The following is a 19301-nucleotide window of genomic DNA, read 5'->3' as shown; positions in this document are numbered from 1 at the left end:
TTACCACTGGGCAAGGAGCTGCTGCCTTTTGCAAGGAATCAGACCTGCGGGTGGGTCTCGCTCTCTTCCCCCTCTCCTGGGTTTTTCGTGTCGAAGGCCACAGCCCCCAGATTCCTGCCGGAGCTCCAGCCACGCCGGCTCTCTACAACATAGCTCAAATTCCTGATCCTGTCGATAGAACCGCGCACAGGCAGCTCCCGGGCGAGGGGAGGCTGCTGGCCGCTCCGGAGCCCTCCCTTGGCTCTCGCCCGGGGTGCGGGTGCCTGCGTCTGCCCCCTCCTCTGCTCCGCACCCCCAGGCTCCCACAGAGGTTTGCTCTTGGGTTCCATCCCCGTGGCCTCTCCCCACCATTTCCCCAGCCCGGCAAACCCCCGCACGCTTTATTTGATGTCCAGGAGCCAAAAAGGTGCTGGGTGAGTGGCTCCTTGTCTGCCACGGGTGCGGGGAGCAAACCTCCCGCAGCACCAAGCGCCGGCGGGGCTCTTCGGACGTGTCCCCGTGGGAGGGGTCACCCTGGCAAGGGGCTGCGGGGGGCTCTGCGGGGCTGGCAGCACCCAGGAGAACGTCGCCGTGTGCTCGGAGCGATGCCCGGAAAGCCTCGGGGTGTCTGAGAGGCTGGGTGAACCACGGGTGAGCGGAAACGCATTCCTGCCCGGGCCAGGTCTGCAGAGGCACGAAACGGGGGGAGAGGCTGACGGGGCACCCGGCTGCGTGGGCAGGGAGGGGCTGACTCAGCCTCCCGCGGGCCACCGGCGCTCTGCGGAGAGGGACATCGCCCGCAGGGACAAGTCCCAGCTCCTACGGGGATGTCACTGGAAGGGGCTGGCAGGGTGGGGACCCTGCGTCCGCGCTGCGCCTTGGTAGAGGTCTCATCCAGGACGCCTGGGCGCTGGCAGGGCGGTGGCTGCAGGTTGGAGATACCGATGAGCTGTTGCGAAACTCTTACTAAGGCAAAATCATTTGGAAAGTGGGTTGTGATTGCGCAATTTGTGATTCTTAGCAAGGGTCGCCGGCTGCCCCATCGCTGGGTGGGCGGTGAGCCCGGCTCCAGCCCCCGGCCGCCCTGGTCTTGCCCGGGGTCTGCTGCTGGGTTGGCAGCGCCCAGAGCCACCGTGCAGGGGACGGAGCATCACCTGGCAGGGGCCGCTGGCGTTGCCGGCAGAGGAATCCGGCCCTGCTGATCTCACCGCAGGATTTGACCCGCCTTTATTGTTCAACCCGAGCGTGTGTGTGCATGTGCGCAGACAAGATCCTCTTCAGGAGCTGTTTGCCAGACTCACCCAGTTACTGGGAACAGAACAAACCACCCTTCCCCTCCCCGCAGACACTCGGCGCTGCGGGCAGAGCCGGGCACGCAGGAGGGCTGCGGACGACCCGGCCGAGAGCGAGAGCCTCCCGGCTCCCAGAGCTGCCCGGATCCAGCCTCGTCCCTCCAGCGCTTCGCCAGCCGGGCAGGTACCTCCCGCGCCGGGGCAGAGGCAAGGGTGCTCGCTGGGCTGCTGGGGACCTTGTTAAAGATTTTATTCTCACATGAGTGGGTTACCCTAGGTATTGCTTTATTCACAACTCAGAGTTGGGCCACTCTTGATTATAAAGATTGATTATAGAATAGAATAAAATCTTTGACAACCTGCAGGTTGTGGGGGGACGGACCCCACGGCGCTAACGGGGCCGGTGGGAGCGGTGTTACGGCTGGGGCTGCTGCGCCGGCGGTGGCTGAAGGTGGGGACCCCGACATCGTGCAGTGCCACATCGGGACCCTGCGGGCAGTGCCGGGGTCCCTGACCCATGGGTCTGCGCAGCTGGGGGGTGGTGGAGGGGGTGGCACGGCGTGGCACCCCAAGGAGCAGGAACGGCCACCACAGGCCCTGCTGCTCTGTCCCATCGCCCTCCCCAGGGACCAAAAGAGGCTGAGCCCCCCCAGGAGAAGGCACACAGCCCCACTCTGCCGCGTTTGCCCCCCGTGCAGGAGCCGGGCGCATTCGGGCCCCACGCCCTGCACCCACGCGGGGCAGGACCCGGCCGTGACGCAGAGGGCTGGCACGTCGGGGGCTGGCGAGGGTGCTGGGTGTCACGGGAGGCAAACCAGCGCTGCGAGCAGAGCTGAGCACAGGAGCATTGCCCCCGCTCTGCCCGGCTGCCAGCCAGCGCCGGCCGGGCTGCGGGGGTCCCACGGCCGGAGGGTCCATGGCCGGAGCCGGTGCTGGGCTGAGCCGGGCAGGTGGGTGCTGGGTGGCATCGCTGGCGGGGCACCAGGGATGGGGCCACGGGTGAATTTTCAGGCTGGTGAGGGGGCAGTGGGGGCATGCAGGGGCTCTGGCCATCAGCTCCAGCTTTCGGCTGAGGAGGGGAGAGCAGCAGCTCCTCTCTTCCAAATTTAAAGCGAAGGACCGGGCGGGAGCGCTGCGGTTGCTCCCCACCCCGGCTCGCTGGTGTGGGTTTGCTGGCGAGGAGAATCTCCTGGTTTCAGATGGGGCGGTGAGCGGAGGGGTGCAGGGCTGGGCAGAGACGCTGCCCCGGCGCTTGGCACACGCTGGCACAGGACCCCAGCTCAGCCCCGCTCGGCTCAGCCGCGCTCCTCGATGCGTCCCCCAGCCACCAACATGGGAGCACAGCGGCAGGTTCAGGGCTCGCGGTGGGGTGGTCCCAGCCAGGGACAGGCTCCGGGCAGCCCGGTGGGCTCCAGGCAGTGCTCCAGGCTCTGCTCCTTCCCTCCAGCTCCAGGACTCCTCGTGGCACGGTGCAGCCCTCCCCGGGCCAGGGGACCCTGATCTCCGTGTGCTGTCGTGCCCCGGCCATGCCCAGCACTGGGCACGTCCCACCCCACAGCCCCCGGTGAGCGGGGAAGCAGCCTGAGCCTCCTCCAGGTACGTCTCGGGGGGCACCGGGTCGGCAGCGGGGCTCCCACCGGGAATGTGAGCGCGCGGTGCGGGTCGGCCGGAGCAGCGGGGAAACGAGGAATTAGCGCTTGGGGGAGAACGAAGCTTTCGATCTGGCCTGAGATTGGAGCGGTCCGTTGGCTCTTGGGCTGTGCCGTACTCCCCAGGAGGGCTGGTCAGCAGCCAGAGGCACAGCATTTGTCCGAAAAAACCCGTATTTTTCTTAGGTAAAACATATCTTTTAGAAATAAAACGTTGGGGCTGGTGATAGGTGGGACGTGTTGCCCCTGGCAGCGTTTGCCAGCCGCGGTGCTGCCCGCCCGGCCCCGGTCCCATCCCGCTGGGCTCCTGCCGGGCTCCGGCACATCCCTTCCAGCGCCCGGCGCTGCAGACCCCCGGCTGCAGACCCCCGCAGCCCTGCGAGGAGCCGGCCCGCAGCGTGTCCTCGCCGTCGCGCGCGGACCCGCAGAACTGGGTGAATTCCTGCGAGGGCAAAGAGGCTGCAAAAAGCCCCCCGGGAGCATCCGAGAAGGAAGTGGGGAGAGGTTGAGTCACCCCTGGTTGTCACCAGGAGAGTGCAGGGCTGGGCTTTACTGCCCACGATTGGGATGGTCCCTCCAGCCCATATGAGTGTAACGTGGCGAGGGACAGAGTCAGGAGGTCAAGGAGATGAGGTGCCGCGAGAGATGAGCTGCCCCGTCACTGTCACCCGTCGCATCTCTTCACCTACTGCTTCTGCTGCTGTCCTCCAGGTCGGGTGACTCTGGTCTCCACCAGCCGCCATGGATTGGAAAACGCTGCAAGGGCTGCTCAGCGGGGTCAACAAGTACTCCACGGCCTTCAGCCGCATCTGGCTCTCCGTGGTCTTCGTCTTCCGCGTGCTGGTCTATGTGGTGGCAGCTGAGCGCGTGTGGGGAGATGAGCAGAAGGACTTTGACTGCAACACACGGCAGCCGGGCTGCACCAACGTCTGCTACGACCACTTCTTCCCCATGTCCCACATCCGCCTCTGGGCCCTGCAGCTCATCTTTGTCACTTGCCCTTCCCTCCTGGTCATCATGCACGTGGCCTACCGGGAGGACCGCGAGAAGAAGAACCGGCAGAAGCACGGGGAGAATTGCCGCAGGCTTTACAGCAACACGGGCAAGAAGCACGGTGGGCTGTGGTGGACCTACCTGCTCAGCCTCTTCTTCAAGCTTGTCATAGAGATCCTGTTCCTCTACCTCCTCCACAAGATGTGGGACAGCTTCGACTTGCCAAGGCTGGTCAAGTGCACCAACGTGGACCCCTGCCCCAACACTGTGGACTGCTACATCGCTCGGCCAACCGAGAAGAGAATCTTCACCTATTTCATGGTCGGAGCCTCCTCCATCTGCATCGTCCTCACCGTCTGTGAGATCTTCTACCTCATCTTCAAGCGGATTGTGCGGGGTGCACAGAAGTGGAGGAAGTCCACCAAGCGCTCCATCAGCTACACGAAAGCCTCCAACTGCCGGTACCCCCTCAAGACGGAGGAGAAGGACAAGTCGTCCCTGTCTAGGTCTGTGGCAGCCCTGCGGGCCTCAGCCCCCAGCCTGGCTGCTGGCTGATGGGGTGCTGGGAGGGGAAGAGGGAGGGAGACGTGTCCAGGGATGGCTGGCCCCAGAGATGGCCACCGGTGATGCCACCACCAGACTCTTCATCCAGGACCTCGACGGCTCTAAAGCGGAGGGGGTCACATCCACGGGAACTCTCCTGCCTGGGGCCATGGGCACGTCCCTGGGTGTCCTGGTGGCATGGGCACGCTTGGTGGGTGCTGGCATGCCTGAGGATGTCTGTTCTTTCCACAGAGGAGAGGAGCTGTGAGCTTACCCGTCCCAGCCGGTTCGCCTTCCCCTCAGCCCAGCAGCTTTTCAAGCCTGCCGAGTCCCCAAACCCTTCAGAGTCACCCTGCGTGAGAAAAGACATCACCCAACAAAGTCACCTGCGAGACGCCCGTGGGTGCCCGAGCAGCACAGGTAAGGCGAGGACAGCCCCGGAGCTCTGCCGGCTGCAGGCGGTGGTGCCGCAGGGCTCGGACATCACACCGACGCACAGACACCGCGCACCACTGCCGAGCAGCCCCACCACGGCAGCCAGCGCTGGCCGGCCCGGCGGCGAGCCCGGCCGAACGCTGCAGGGACGGAGCTGTTGACCTTGGTGGGCACACGGGGCTGGGGCTGGCCGGGGGCACCAGGGGGGCTCCCGTGTCCCGACAGCTTCTCCTGGGTCCTCCAGCTCTGCCGCTCCCACGCCGGGTATGAACGCATTGGTCGGCACCTGGTCAGGGCTGGTGTCACCCCAGCGCGGTGACAGTCCCCAGTTTGCCAGCTGGGGCGGGAGCAGCTTTTCCCCCACGAGTGCCGTGTCGATGTCCTGCCCAAATGGCTTTGCTGGCTCTGCTGCTCCCCTCGATGCCACCGTGTCCCCCCTCGCCTCAGCCGGCCGCGTCACGCACCGCCTCAGCCCAAAGCGCCGGGAACACCGCGCTGTTCGTAGACACCGGGACCCGCTCTGGGGCCGTCAGTCCAGGGCACCGGTGAGGGCCGAAGAAATGGATTTGCAGAGGTTCCCCAGGAGCCCGCGGCCGGGTGCTCCTCGCTCCCACCCGTGCCAGGGCAGCGCAGGTCGAGCCCAGCGTCCGCCCGCCCCGCCTCCTCCCAGCTTGTCACGCGTCGTTAAACTTTAATTCACCAGAATCACACACTGGACCCCAAGGAAATCAAGGAGGGATCAGCATCAATTATTTACTAACCCTTGATAAATATTACAATAAATAGAAATTATTCCCGTTTAATCTCTGCTGAAGCAGCGCTACGTGGAGGTCTGCCGGAGCTCTGCTCGGCCCCCCCCACTCCCCCAGACCCACGAGCGTGTCGTGGTGCGTGCTGGCACAGCCGGGGCTCGTGCCGCTGCGAGAGGCCGTGACAGTGATGCCCACGCTGCCAGGAGGGTGACGTGTCTGTGCTGGGACACAGAAAAAGTGCTTCCAGCACGGGCTGCTCCCGTGGGCACCCCAGCACTGTGTCACCCGTGTCACCTCTGGTGCCAGCCCCGCGCACGGGGCAGCCTGTGCCAGAGGAAAGGTGCTCCAGGGGGGTGAACAGCACGAGGTGACTGACGGGGAAGCGGCTCTGGCACCAGCATGGGTCCGCTTTGGGAGACCCGCACAGCTCACTGGGGCCTGTGCCTGGCGCGGGTGAAGCCCGTGCTGGGGACCGTCCTCCCGGCGGGAGCTGGCACAGCCGCGGGTGAGGGCAGCTCCGGTTCCTTGGTGGTTCTGGAGCAGCTCACCAGAGGTGATCATTTCCACCCACCGAGGGCTGGCGGGGCACGGAGCATCACTGGGGAGAGGCGCCGAGAGCGGGCCGTGCAACCCCGGGGCGGTGGGACGGGGAAGCAGTGGTCACGGTGGGCTGGCTGGGAGACAGGCGCCGGGGCCCGCAGCACCCCGGTGCCACGGCACCGAGCGGCACGTGGGCACTACCTGAGGCACGGTGATTATTTCATATTAAACATAACGACGCTGTTCCGGCTCTGCCCTCCGCTCAGCCCCAGCACGGTCTGTGCGGAGGAAATGCCACGTCCTAGTGCAGGAGAGGTCCCAGCTCCCAGCTGGGTGTGCGGACTGGCCCAGTTTCTGGTTTTGAGACCCCAAGCCCACCGCCCTTGGCTGGCCCCACGCAGCCCACGCCAAGCGTGCCAGCCCTTCGGCCGCTGCCGGACGGGGGGGGGTGGCACACACGGGGGTTTTTTCCCCCCCCCCACGAAGGCAGCAGGACTAAAGCCCGTGCATATAAAACCAACATCTGCCCTCCTGCTGTTCCCCCCCCCCGCCTTGTTGCGTTGCCTCCGCACCCCCCGCAACGCCCGGTCGGAGCCCCCCGACAGCAAAGCCCCCGGCGGTGGGTCCCAGCCCGGGGATGCCCGGCGGAGCGGGGCCGGGGGGGGGGGCCGGGGGCAGCCCCGGTCTCCGGTGGGGCTCCAGCACCACCCAGCGCCCGCCCGGGCGCGGGCAGGGGACGGGGCACCCCCGGGACCCCCACCCCGGGGCATCTCCCAGGCCCCAGCTCCCCTGGAGCCCCCCGCCCGCCGTGCGGGCACCGACAGCGCGGGGGCTTGAGGGGCGCGGCGTGGGGTGGCGTGCTGAGGGTCCCACCCGAGAGCAGGGTGCGGGTGCGGGTGCGGGTGCGGGTGCGGGTGGGTCCTCCCCGCTCAGCGAGTTTGTCCCGCTGGCGGAGCCGCAGCGGTCACCGGGCTGTCCCCGCACTCCCCCGGGGACGAGCGGGCAGGGACACCCCGCGCTGCCGACAGCACCCGCAGCCCCCGGGGGTCCCGGCTGTTCCCGCAGACCCCCCGCCCCGCCCCGCCTCGTCGGGGCCGCCCCCTCGGGCGGGGGGGGCAGCGGGCCGGCCCTGCACACCTGCGGCTGAGCCCCGAGCCCCGGCCCCCGCTTCCTGCCCGCGCTCCTCCCCCGGGCCCCGCACGGCCCGGCCCGGCCCGGCCGCTCACAGCCAGCGCGGCCCCGGCAGGCGGGAGGTGCCCGGCGGAGGTGAGTGAGCCCGGAACGGCCCAGCCGGCCCCTCTGCCTGCTTAATTGGCAGGGGTTAATTAGGAGCCGGGGCTGCGGTCGCTTCCTTTCTCGCTGCTGGGCTGCGGGGCTGAGCTGCCCGCGGTGCCGGGGGGGATGCGGGGTTGGGCTGGCCGGGGGTCCCCGGAGCGGCGTCGGGGCTGCGTGCGGTGAGTGGTCCCGGGGGTCCCCTGGGCAAGGGGGTGGCATCGCCCCGCAGCGAGGGAGCTGGGTGGGGGGGCTGTCCCTTCAGCTGGGGGTGAGCCCTGAGAGGGGAGCAGGGTGGGTGCTGTACCCCGGGGGTCTCTGCTTCTCCCCCCACACACACCCTGCTGCTCGCTGCCCCTGGGTGAAGCCAGGGCAGGGGGCTGTGGGAGACGAATCTGGGCTGCTCTGGCGAGCCCCCGCCGTGCCCCCTCTCTGGGGGCTGTGGCCCTGACCCCCGGGGCAGCCCCAAACCGGCCGGTGAGCCCCTCGCTGCGGGCTGCATCGTGGGGGGCCGGGGCAGCCGGGAGCCGTGGGTGCTGCAGGCTGGGTGCTGCTGGGGGAGGTGAATCCCTGCGCTGCCCCTTCTGCCCCAGCCCCGTGTGTCTGTACTGGGCAGTGGGGTGCAGTGGGAGCCCTCCTGGGCTCAGAAATCCTGCCTGGCTCCCTCTCCCAGCTGTAGGGTGCTCCTCGGTGGGTCTGGGTTTGCGGGGACCCTCTGCAGAGCAGCCGTGTCCTGAGAACGCCTGGGGTTTGGGCAGCCCTGTCTGCCCCGTGCTCTTCAGCGTGGAAACGGAGAATTGACTTGGCTCCTCTCCCCTCCCCTGCTCTCCTCTCTCTGCTGGCAGAGGCACGGGGTTCCCTAGAAGATGGGCGACTGGGGTTTCCTGGAGAAACTGCTGGACCAAGTCCAGGAGCACTCCACTGTGATTGGGAAGATCTGGCTCACCGTGCTCTTCATCTTCCGCATCCTCATCCTGGGCTTGGCCGGGGAGTCCGTGTGGGGGGACGAGCAGTCGGATTTCGTGTGCAACACCAAGCAGCCGGGCTGCACCAACGTCTGCTATGACAAAGCCTTCCCCATCTCCCACATTCGCTACTGGGTGCTCCAGTTCCTCTTTGTCAGCACCCCAACCCTGATTTACCTCGGCCACGTTATCTATCTCTCCCGGAAGGAGGAGAAGCTGAAGCAGCAGGAGAGCGAGCTTCGGGCTATCCACAGCAAGGACCCAAAGATCGAGCAGGCCCTGGCAGCCGTGGAGAAGAAGATGTCCAAGATCTACGTGACGGAGGACGGGCGGCTCAAGATCCGAGGGGCGCTGATGTGGACGTACATCATCAGCGTGATCTGCAAGAGCATCTTCGAGGCTGGCTTCCTCGTTGGGCAGTGGTACCTGTACGGCTTCTCCATGGTGCCCCGCTACGTGTGCAAGAGGGACCCTTGCCCCCATCAGGTGGACTGCTTCATCTCCCGCCCCACTGAGAAGAGCATCTTCATCATCTTCATGCTGGTGATGGGCCTGATCTCCTTAATCCTGAACCTCCTGGAGCTGTTCCACCTCTGCTGCAAGAACCTGCTTAGCAACATCAAGAAGGTGTCGGGACCGGCTGGCCTGAGCCGGGACGCCTTTGCCGACGACGTGGTCTTGGGTCCCTACCCGCCCAAGCACTACCCCTTCCTGCCCATGGCCGAGAGCCACACGCCACCCTACCAGGCCTACAACAAGCTCTCCAGCGAGCAGAACTGGGCCAACTTCCGCAACGAGGAGAACCTGGCGCTGGGCAGCGGGCCCCTGTCAGACCCCTACGCCCCCAGGGCTGCCGAAGCCCCCGCCCCGGAGGAGAAGCTCTGCAGCCGGCCCGGGAGCTCAGCTTCCAAAAAGCAGTATGTCTAGTGCCGGGCTGGCCCGGCCGGCCGAGGGGACCTTCCTCGGTCCCTCGTGCCTGCGAAGGTGCTGGCCGCAGGCAGGCAGCGGCTCCTGCCCAGTGCTGTGCCACCCGGACAGGTCCCCTGCCCACCCCGGGGACGTGACGGTCGGGAGCGGGGCCGAGCGCTGCCCTGGAGCGGAGCCTCCGCTCCCGCCTGTTTTCCCCACAGACCCCGCGAGGAAGGAAACTGCGGAAAGTTCCCCGGGACGGCGCGTCCCGCGTGCCTCGCCGTGGGAAAGGGAGCGATCCCTGGAGCCGCCTGGCTGGGAACAGGCTGTCCCCAGGGCCGTGGCGGGAGGCTGCAGCCCCTCGGGAGCCGCGGCTCGGCCGGACCCCGGAGCTTGCCGGAGCCGCCACCGGTGTGAGAGCCGGGCGTGCGGCCGTGGGAAGCCGCTCGCCTCCAGCCTCCGCACCGGGTGGGCTGGGGGGAGCTGGGCTGGGGCAGCGCTGCCCGAAGGGTCCTGGCCACCAGCCCTGTCCTGTTCTGTCACCCCGGCAGGGAGCCAGCGGCTGCTGCCCAGGGTCTGCTGCAGGAGCTGCCCCTTCCCCACGGGGCACCGGGGGGGTTAAGCCAGGGGCAGCGCACAGCCGGGGCTCTGCGGTGACCCTGCAGTGACCGACCGGTCCCGATGGCTGCAGGGTCACTGCTTGGTGCCCCGGGAGTGCGAGCCCCCCCCTGCCTCCTGGCCCTGGACCCTTTCCCATGCGATGTGTCTCTCTAAGTTATTTTTAACTTGCTGGCCTGAGCGCTGAGCTCTCTGCCTTAAAGTTGCAGTCGTGCGGGGGATTTGGGGAGCGGGGTCCAGCCTGGGCCACGCGCCCTCCACCCCTGCGGGTTCTGGGGAGCAATCAGCCCAGCAACTGCTGGTTTGGGGGGCTGCTGGGTTTAGTACTTTGCACTGGTCATCTCCTGCTGCGGGCTGAGGTGCTGGGGGACCAAAGAACCAGCTGCCACCGGGAGAGCGGCTGCCCTGACCTCCCCGGCCCACCGATGCTGTGAGAGGGGAAGGCCGTGCCGTGACTGAGGGGCTGTGGGTCCTGCGTGACCCGGGCACGAGCGTGGGACGCAGGCATTGCTCCTCGACGCTGTTTCCTTTCCCCCGGCAGACTCAGTGCTGCGTCGTGTTGAATAAAGTTGGAGGAATGAAACGGGTGAAGTGTGGCGTGACTCGGGGAAGGGGGCGAGGGTTGGGGGCTGCGGGAGAGGGAAGCTGCTGTCCCGTGGGTGGGGGGGTGAGCGTGGGCACCCTCTGAGCTCCAGCTGTGCTGCTGGTGTCGCAACCCTCGCTGCTGTAGTGTCCTGAGCCCAGCTTCAGCCCAGGGCGCAGGCTCTGGGGGACCCGACGGGGAGCCCAGCCCCGCAGCCAGCCCCTCTGCCGCAGATAAACCCGGCCGAGGCCATGGAGCTGCTCACGGCCGCATAATAGGTGGAAATGAGCCGCAGATAAAGGCACACAATGTGGCTGGGGCTCTTGTTTAGCTGCTCTGGCCAAGCCAGCCCAGGGCAGAGCCTGCTCTCGCCGAGGGCCTCTTCAGCGAGGGTGGGACGGGCTAAAAATACCCTGGAGAAAATGAAATATGGGTGATACGGGGTGATATCGCTGCCATCAGCCACTGGAGGAAGCGGAGAGGGAGGCACCCGGCTATGCTGCCCTCCACGTCGAGCCTGGGCTGGCGGCCGAGCCTGCCCTTGGCTTCCCTCCCTGCTGGGGCCGGGGGTGCGAAATCCCCGGGGGTGGGGGTCCGGGGTGCCCACTGCCAGCTCCCAGCCCTCCCCAGCGCCCTCCATGAGGATGCCGGGGCAGATCCCGCCCGCAGGGACCCTGCCCTGCTCCCACCATCTCTGCAGGGACACTGCCCTGCTCCCACCGTGGCTCACCGGGGACCCCCCGAGCCATCCCAGTGCAGTGGGGGGGGCCACAGCCCAGCCAGGCATCAGTGGTGCCACAAAGCCCCCCAGCACCGTGGCTTTCTGGCAAGCGCAGCGCGGCGCGCGAGGCCGGGAGGAAATGCCCATGTGAAAGGTAACGGCGCAGCCGTGCCGCGTGTTTACACCCCCGCTCGCCTCCCCTCGCCCGGGCTGATATTTTTGTTGGCACCGGGGGAGCATCACGCTTTTCCGAACGGCCCTGCAAGGTGGAAAACAAGACGGCCGAGACCCCCTTGCCTGGACGCGGTGCCCGGCCGCGGGCGCTGCGCAAACACGGCTCCACGTCCCGCTATTGTTCCCGTGTTGTGACAAGGCGGCTCGGGGCGGCCGGCGTGACCCCCACGCCGCCGGGACCCGCAAGCCAACAACAACAGCGAGGGGCTCACCTGCGCGGTGGGGCGGCAGCGGGGGCCGGCGCTGGCAGCAGCCCCCCAGAACGCGGGCGGGCGGCCCTTAGGCAAATAAAAGTTTGCGGCTGATAAGGGTGCGGGCTGGCCCGGTGAAGCCCTTTGGCACGGCTCGGGGACAGATAGCGGCCGGCCGGACACGCACGGCCTTTCTCACACCTCCGCGCTCCCTCCTGAGTAAACAGGCCCCTCCGGTCCCGTTCTGGGAACCGCGCTCGCCGCCCCGAAGCCCGGCCCCGTGCCGTGATGCTGAGCCCTGCAGCGGCACGGGTAGCCAGGGGGCTGCGGTGAGGGGCTGCCCGTGGGCACCCGGGTCCAGCTCTGGGATAACGGGCAGCAAGCACAGCCCCGAGGACGTGCCTGGACGCACGGGCACCGGGACTGACTGCAGCCGCCCAGCCAGCACAGCAGCAGCACCCATGGGGAGGGAGCACTGCGGGGCTGCTCCTGTGGCCACTCGCAGGCTGTCACCCCCACGGTGGCACTGCCCTAGGCATGGGTTTTTGGTGAGAGCAGCTTTTGTACCCCTACCCAACAGCCTTGTGGGGTTTATCCCAGTCCAAGGCTGGATGGACCTTCCCAGCTGCAGCCCCCCAGAAGCACCTCGGGGAGCGAGAGCTGCCTGTGCCGTGCCGCGGTGCCCAGCCACCAGCTCCCGCGTCCTCTGCCCCTGGCAGCAAGCGAGTGCCCAGAGAGGGAGGTGACATCGCTGCAGGAGCCAAAGGCAGCAGCAGAGAGGTGGCTGGACAGACTGACGGGCACCTGGCACCCAACAGCCTGAGGCTGGGGGTGCACAGGCACAGGGTGTCCCTTCGGCGCATGGCCAGCACCGCTGTCACCCCTCTGCTGCCCGACAGCACCTCGGGAGGATGCTTGGGGGGGGGGGGGGGGGGACACGACACACTCAGAGCACCCCCTGGGTCAGGAAAGGCTTTGGGGCAGCTCTGCCAGCTCTGGGACCCCAATTCCTGCAGGGGACATTGCTCTGACACCAGTCACAGCCCCCAGGAGCCCGCACCAGTGACTCTGCTCCACAGCCACAGGTTTGAAGGGAGGTTCCTGCCCTCCTCCCAGTTAGGCCCAGTCCATGCTGGTCTCCCCCTGCACTATTCTGCCCTGGGCTGGGGGAGAGGAGCCACGAGGGCTGCCACAGCATGTCCTGCCTGCAAGGCTCTGCGCGAGGCGCTGGCCGAGCACCAAGGAGTTTATTTTTAAGCTTTCCCAGCGTACAGAAAATAGCAAGTGTCTAAATCCGACCCGCTTGCAGGAAGAGCCGTGGCGGGAGCAAAATCGCAGCTGGGAGGGGAGGACGGGCAGAGGGCTGGGCAGGGGGGTGCCAGCCGGGGCCACAGCATGGGCCCCCCCCATCCTGCCATGCCCAGGGCTCTGCCCACAGCTCCCAGCACCCCATTTCCCACAGCCCCCAGGCAGAGTGGGCGCAGCCAGGAGCATCCTCCTGGGCCAGGCATGGGCCCCCGACCCCCAGCACCCCGTGCCCACAGCACCCACCATTGAGGCAACACCAAGCCAGGCACAATCCTGCCCTCACCAGCGCCGCTGCCAACAGTGCACAGCAAAGGAGAAGCAAACCCCAAGCAGCTCCCTTCCTCCCCCCCGGGTTATATTTAGCCCTCCACGCGCGGGCATGGCAGACAATGCGGCCCCGCGTGAGAACCGCGGGCGGGCGGAAACGCGCTCAATAGCCCCGACGACTTCCCGCATCCTGACATTGTCGCTCCTCTCCCGCCGCTTCCTCACGCGGGGCGAACGGGACCACGGCACCCAGCACCCCGTGCCCACCCGGGATGGGTCCTGCCCCTGCCAGCGGCGCGGGGCATCGTCCCGACGCAGCACCAGGAGGGCAGGGGCTGCTGCCTGCAGAGCTGGGGGCTTTTCCTGGCATGGGGAGGGCGATGTGGTCTAAAAGCAGGGAGCCCTGGGGTGCTGGGGATGGGGAGTCAGCCCTGAGCTGTGGCTGCAAGAAGAGGCGATGCCGAGTGGGAAGGGAACTCGTCACTCTCCAGATGTCCCTGTCTAGGGCTCGGGAAAGAGTCTTGGTGTAGAGCAAAGCTGCGCTTCAGGGCTTTTGCCAGCTGTAGAAGTCAGGCACGGCAAGGCAGAGGCGAGCGAGATGAGGCTGGGAAAGGGCTCAGCCGCCCTCGGGGAAACGGCAAAACCGGAGCCTGGGAAACAGCCTCGGCTGGCCGGGGCAGGGGAGGGAGCAGATGTCCCCAGGAACGCGCCGTTTGCAGCCGGGGCGAGCACCCTCCGTGTCCCAGGGCTCACCCCGAGTGCCCCGGGTGACTGCGCTGCTCCAGGACAGGACACCAGAGCGTGAGTCCCTGTGGGCCCCAGCCCTCCGCCCCGCTCCTCTCCTCCCCAGAGCAGCGTGGCTCCGGGCCTCGAGAAGGGTCGGGTGGCTCTGAGCAGCTCCTGTGCCAGCGCAGGGTCACAGCGCCCGCAGCCCCGCGCAGCTGGGGTGTCCCTGCTCTGATCCAACCGGACATCCGCCCAGGTGTGCCGAGCTGTGCCGAGCTGCCGGAGGGGCTCTGGCCCCCCTGTCCCTGCCTGCACAGCAGCTGTCCTGGCCTCCAGGACCCCCAGTGAGCCGGGGCACAGCCTGGCTCTGCCACAGCCCCGGCTCGCTCCCGGCATCCTGGCTCCGGGAACCACCGGCTCGTCCCGCACGCCGCTGGCGAAGGACACCGGGAGCAACCGCAGCCCCGAGCAGGGACGAGGGTCAGCCCGGGAGCTGCAGCCGCCCTCGGAGCCAAAGGGGGGGAAGCAGCAAGGTAGCGGGGCCACGCCAAGAGCAGAGCAGCCGCTTGCTCCCCTGAGCCCGGGGCACGGCCACGGCGGGCTGGGCAGGGACAGGCAGCACTCCGGCAGCTGCCGGACTCCATCCCTGCTCAGCGGCACCGTGAAGCCGCGGCCAGCCCTGCCGCAGGGACAGCCCCGAAGCCGGACGAGCCCTGGGTGGATGCTGCCCAGCAAAACTGGGGAAGGCTGCGAGGGGACCTTAGAAATGCTTACAAATATCTGCAGGGTGGGCATCAGGAGGATGGGGCCAGACTCTTTCCAGTGGTGCCCAGCGACAGGACAAGGGGCAACGGGCACAAACTGGAGCAGAGGAAGCTCCAGCTGAACCCGAGGAAGAACTTCTTCCCTCTGAGGGTGACGGAGCCCTGGCCCAGGCTGCCCAGGGAGGCTGTGGAGTCTCCTTCTCTGGAGATATTCCAGCCCCACCTGGACATGGTGCTGTGCAGCCTGCTCTGGGTGACCCTGCTTGGGCAGGGGGTTGGACTGGGGGACCCACAGAGGTCCCTTCCAACCCTGACCACTCTGTGATTCTGTGAAAACACCGGTCTCCAGGCCAGGCGTGGCACTCCTGCCCCGGGACATGCTTCCCCCTCGCACAGCCCCGGCTCCTCGCCACGCGCCGTGCTGGGAACAGCTGGGTTACAGCCTCGCCGGGCCGGACCAAGGGCTGGCGCTGGAGCGGCTGGGTGCAGGCGTGGGCAGCCAGTTTTTTGCCACCGTGGTTTAGTCAATAAAGCTTCCTCTCACCCTTCGCGAGCCACCGTGGCTGCTCGGCCCAGCCGTGAGTGCTTGTCAGCTCCTATTCTTGTCCCGCCGGCGCTTCCCAGGCAGCACATTGTTGGGATTCAATGGGAGGAAGGGTGGGTTTACGGCACTGAGGGTTTAGGAGACAGGCTGCTGGTCTCTGGGAAGCGGCTTCCCCCCTGCCCCAGCGCCTGCGGGGAACCGTGGCCCCGCAGCAATGCCGTCTCGTCCGTCGTGGGGATGGCCGAGCGTCCCCAGCCGCACGGACACCAGCTGGAAACACGGTGGGACCAGCAAGGCAGCCGCGGTGGGAGCAGGGCAGGGGCTGCCCAGCCAGGTCCCGTCAGGGGTCTCCCTCCTTGCCGAGGGCATCGCTCCAGCGCTGTGCCGGAGCAGCCCCCCCGGCCGACCCCGCGTGGGCCCAGGGGAGGAAACAGGGCAGCGAGGCCCCCCCAAAGCGTGACTGTGCCCGGCCGGCCCTGGGAACAGGCAGATCAATGGGCTGTGAGGAGCCGAGGGAGCCGCTCCATCGCGGGGTGAACAAAGGGGTTTCGGAAGACGTTTCCGAGCTGGGGGAAGGGACGGGACCATTCCCACCCCAGCACACAATAGGGAACAGCCATCGCCCAGCGTCACCCCGCAGCCAGGCTGGGAAAGCAGGAGGCCAAGGGCAGGGGCCGGCCCAGGGGACAGTGCCAGTCTGCCAAGGGGATCGGGGCAGTGGCACGAGGGGTGCTGTGAGCCCCAGCGCAGGCGGCGGCCGTGGGGCAGGGCTGGGACAGCCTCTGCATCACCCTCAGACTCCTCCAGCACCTTCTAACCCAGCCTCAGCTGCCTCCCGCGCCGCGACGGCGAAGGCCTGCGACAGTAAAGCTGTCAGCGGGGCAGGAGGCAGCCTCGAGGAAGCGGGACGGAGCAACACGAAACGCTGAACTGGCTGCTGACCTCAGGGCTTCGCACCGCACACGACAGATTTATCATCCCCGGGAGGGGAAGGCCGGGCCGGGGCAGCAGCGAGGCCTCGCGCAGGCATCAGGGGAAAAAACAAGCCGGGAGGCAGCGATAACCCCGGCGACGGCCGCTCAGCCCCGGCACGCGGCCAGCCCTGCTCGGGCAGCCAGGGTTTGGTCCTGCCATGCTGGGGACACTCGAGGCAGGAGGGGACCCAACACCGGTCCCCAGCGCTCGCCGCCAGCCTCTCCAGCCACACACTGTCCTGCTCCGCAGCCCAGCGGGACCCCCCCATCCCCCCACCCGGCACGGCCCCAGCCCTTGGCTAGGTAAGGAGGTGGAAAGGAAGCAGATGACATGGCGGGGGGAGACGGAGCGAGGCACGGCCGCAGCACAGGCCAGGATTTTGGTGCCTCCCCTCCTTTCTGCCCACCACCCCGTGCCAGGCCGTGCTCAGCACCAGGCCAGGGACGGCGACAGCATTTCTCCCATTGTAGAAGAGGTTGCTTCTTGAAAATACGGGGAGCAGAAACACCCCCTGAGCCAGGGTTGGGGCCAGGTGCTGATGCAGAGGACACACAGGCCCAAGGGCTGACAGAAGTTTATTCTGGCCATTCCCATACCGGGCAGAGATCTCCCCCTTCTCTACACACCAGCCCAAAGCCACTGCCATGCTCGGAGCTCGACGATGGAAGCAGGGCCAGGACTTCCACCTCCCCCCATCCCCCCTCCTCGCTGCGAAGCCTGGGGATGGGGCAGAGAGGGGCTCCCCAGAGATCTCCACCGCCGCCGAGGCTCCCGTGGGGGTAACATGGCGGCGCGGTGCTGAGGCCGGGGCTCGCACGGGAGAGCTGCAAGCAGGACAGCAGAGCCCCCGCCGCAGGCAGTTCGCTGACCCCACCCCATGTCACTCAGTCCAAGTTTCTTCTACCTTCATGCCACAGAAGAGACCAAACCTACGGAGACGTGGGCGGCACCAGGCCAAGAGGGCTTCGTGGTTCAGGGGCCAGGCCGAGAGCTGCAGAGTCCCAGACACGCTCCACTTCCAACGCACGGCTCCCCGCCCGCTCCGCCACAGAGCAGGCCTGGGGGCTGCGCCTCGAGCGCTTCTGCGGGGTGGGCACACCCCGGGAGGGTGAGGAGCTGCAGCGGGCACAGAGCATCTTCCCTCTGAGGGTGACGGAGCCCTGGCCCAGGCTGCCCAGGGAGGCTGTGGAGTCTCCTTCTCTGGAGATATTCCAGCCCCGGCTGGACGCGGTGCTGTGCAGCCTGCTCTGGGTGACCCTGCTTGGGCACGGGGTTGGGCTGGGGGACCCACAGAGGGCCCTGCCAACCCCCACCAGTCTGTGGTTCTGCGGCTGGCAGATGATGCGCAGGTGACAGGCGAGTCCCCAGCGCGGAGCGGCGGGACACGGCCCTGCGGCAGCCGGCCCCAGCCCCAGGAACCGGCGCGCCGGGCCCCCAGTCACTTTCTTTAACTCTTCTCCGGGCGGTTCCTGTTCAGCACGGCCCGAGGGGCGAACTCGAGCTTGTCCTTGAGGCTCACCACCTGCGTCAGGTCCTCGCCCGCGATCTCCCGCAGCTTGCGCTCCTCCCGCTGCTCCGAGATGCTCCGCTCCTCCTCGGCCGCGGGCGGGGGGTCCCCGCGCAGGACCCGCTCCAGGTGGTAGCCCACCAGCCCCACCACGAAGGCTACCGGGAAGGTGACGTAGGGGGCCTTGGAGCGCACGGCGGCCCACAGCACGGACCACATGGCGCCGGGCCCGGCCCCAAGCGCGGCCGGCACCGGGCGGGCCCGGCCCCAACCGCGGCGCCCGAGGCCTGCGGGCCGGCGGCGGGCAAGGCCGCACCGGGGCCCTTCAGGAGTGACCCGGGGGGAATCGGGCCGCGCCGGGACCCCCACTCGGCCCCCCCGCAGACCGGCCCCCGCGGGGCCCCCCCGCAGCCGCAGCCGGAGCCGGAGCGAGCCCCGGGCGGCCCCCGCTCACCTGGGCCCGGCCCCGCCGCCGCCGGCCCCGTCGCCCCGCCCCTTCCGGTCAGCGCGGGACGGGGGGAGGGAGGGGGCGAGGCGGCCCCGCGGGTGAGGCGGTGCTTCCCCCTGGCGGACAGCGCGGGATCGGCGGCGCTGGAGGAGCGGCCCGGGGAGGGGCACGGGGGGGAGAGACCCGGGAGGGAGAGACACGGGGGGGGAGAGACACGGGGGGAGACACGGGGGGGAGAGACCTGAGGGAGGGAGACACGGGGGGGAGAGACACGGGGGGCGGGGAGACACGGGGGAAGAGACACGGGGGGAGAGCCACGGAGAGAGACCCCCAGGAAGACCCACAGGGAGAGACCCCCGGGGTAACCCACAGGGAGACCCACGCAGAAAGGCTCCTTGTGGGAGAGACCCCCAGGGAGAGACCCCCAGGGAGAGCCACAGGGAGAGACCCCTGACCCAGGAGTGACCTGGGGGGACCCGGGGCAGGGAGCCACCTGGAGACCCCCATGGGGACACCCCCAGGGAGAGCCATGGGGATGCAACGCGGAGAGGGTCATCGTGGGAGAGACCCCCCCGGGAGAGACAGCCATGGGGAGACCCACGCAAGGAGACCCCCAGGGAGATCTCTGGGGAGAGACCCCCGGGGAGCCCCGCAGACACCCCCTGCGACCCCACGGGGAGATCTGCCTCTGCCCCCCTCCCGCCCCACGGACACCAAGGGGTGGCGGGGGGGGGAGGGTGACCCCAGCGCCGGCCGCGTCCCCGGGGGAGGTGGCCGCTGACTCGGAGTAACCAAAGTCGTCTTTATTAATTGCGGCGGTTTCGTTACAATAAAAAGGGAGCCACGTGTCACGGTCACTGCACGGCGCTGGCCGGGGCGGGGGCCGGGGGGCCCTTCCCAGGCACGTCCCTAAATCTGGGGTGTGGGGGGGGGAGTGGGGTGGGGAAGGGCTTTGGGGTGGCTGAGCGGGTGCTGCCGTCCCGGGGGTCTTTAGCACCAACAGAGCCCCGGGGTGAGGGACCCCGGCCCCCCCGCTACATGGGGGGCAAGAGCTGGGGGTCCCGGCTGCCTCCGACCCCACCGCCC

The 19301-nt window shown here is 68.1% G+C and overlaps 3 protein-coding genes across 4 annotated transcripts; 2 read left to right on the top strand and 1 right to left on the bottom strand.

The window, feature by feature from the left end:
* The first annotated feature begins 3661 nt into the window (after window positions 1-3661).
* Window positions 3662-4468, top strand: GJB3 (gap junction protein beta 3). Its single transcript, XM_009935943.2, has one exon. The coding sequence runs from the start codon at window positions 3662-3664 to the stop codon at window positions 4466-4468; it is 807 nt and encodes a 268-aa protein (XP_009934245.2).
* Window positions 4469-7358: 2890 nt separating this feature from the next.
* GJA4 (gap junction protein alpha 4) lies at window positions 7359-10516 on the top strand. 2 transcript variants are annotated; one of them, XM_075437854.1, is made up of 2 exons: window positions 7359-7449; window positions 8301-10516. In XM_075437854.1, the coding sequence occupies exon 2, from the start codon at window positions 8322-8324 to the stop codon at window positions 9345-9347; it is 1026 nt and encodes a 341-aa protein (XP_075293969.1). In that variant the 5' UTR covers window positions 7359-7449; window positions 8301-8321; the 3' UTR covers window positions 9348-10516. The 2 variants fall into 2 exon arrangements, with proteins under 2 accessions (XP_075293969.1, XP_075293970.1); XM_075437855.1 differs by lacking the exon at window positions 7359-7449 and adding an exon at window positions 7613-7637.
* Window positions 10517-16817: 6301 nt separating this feature from the next.
* On the bottom strand, window positions 16818-18239 carry SMIM12 (small integral membrane protein 12). Its single transcript, XM_075437943.1, has one exon. It carries the CDS (start codon window positions 17984-17986, stop codon window positions 17708-17710), a length of 279 nt encoding a protein of 92 aa, XP_075294058.1. The 5' UTR covers window positions 17987-18239; the 3' UTR covers window positions 16818-17707.
* Window positions 18240-19301: the final 1062 nt, after the last annotated feature.

This window comes from Opisthocomus hoazin, chromosome 17 (genome assembly GCF_030867145.1).
Source record: "Opisthocomus hoazin isolate bOpiHoa1 chromosome 17, bOpiHoa1.hap1, whole genome shotgun sequence".
Taxonomy (NCBI): domain Eukaryota; kingdom Metazoa; phylum Chordata; class Aves; order Opisthocomiformes; family Opisthocomidae; genus Opisthocomus; species Opisthocomus hoazin.
Note: the sequence above shows the minus strand (reverse complement) of the source record. Positions and strands in the feature narration are given on the sequence as shown.

What these genes read in the sequence shown, in the direction of transcription:
- GJB3 (XM_009935943.2), top strand. Translation starts at nt 3,662, where the DNA reads ATGGATTGGAAAACGCTGCAAGGGCTGCTCAGCGGGGTCAACAAGTAC.
- GJA4 (XM_075437854.1), top strand. Translation starts at nt 8,322, where the DNA reads ATGGGCGACTGGGGTTTCCTGGAGAAACTGCTGGACCAAGTCCAGGAG.
- SMIM12 (XM_075437943.1), bottom strand. Translation starts at nt 17,986, where the DNA reads ATGTGGTCCGTGCTGTGGGCCGCCGTGCGCTCCAAGGCCCCCTACGTC.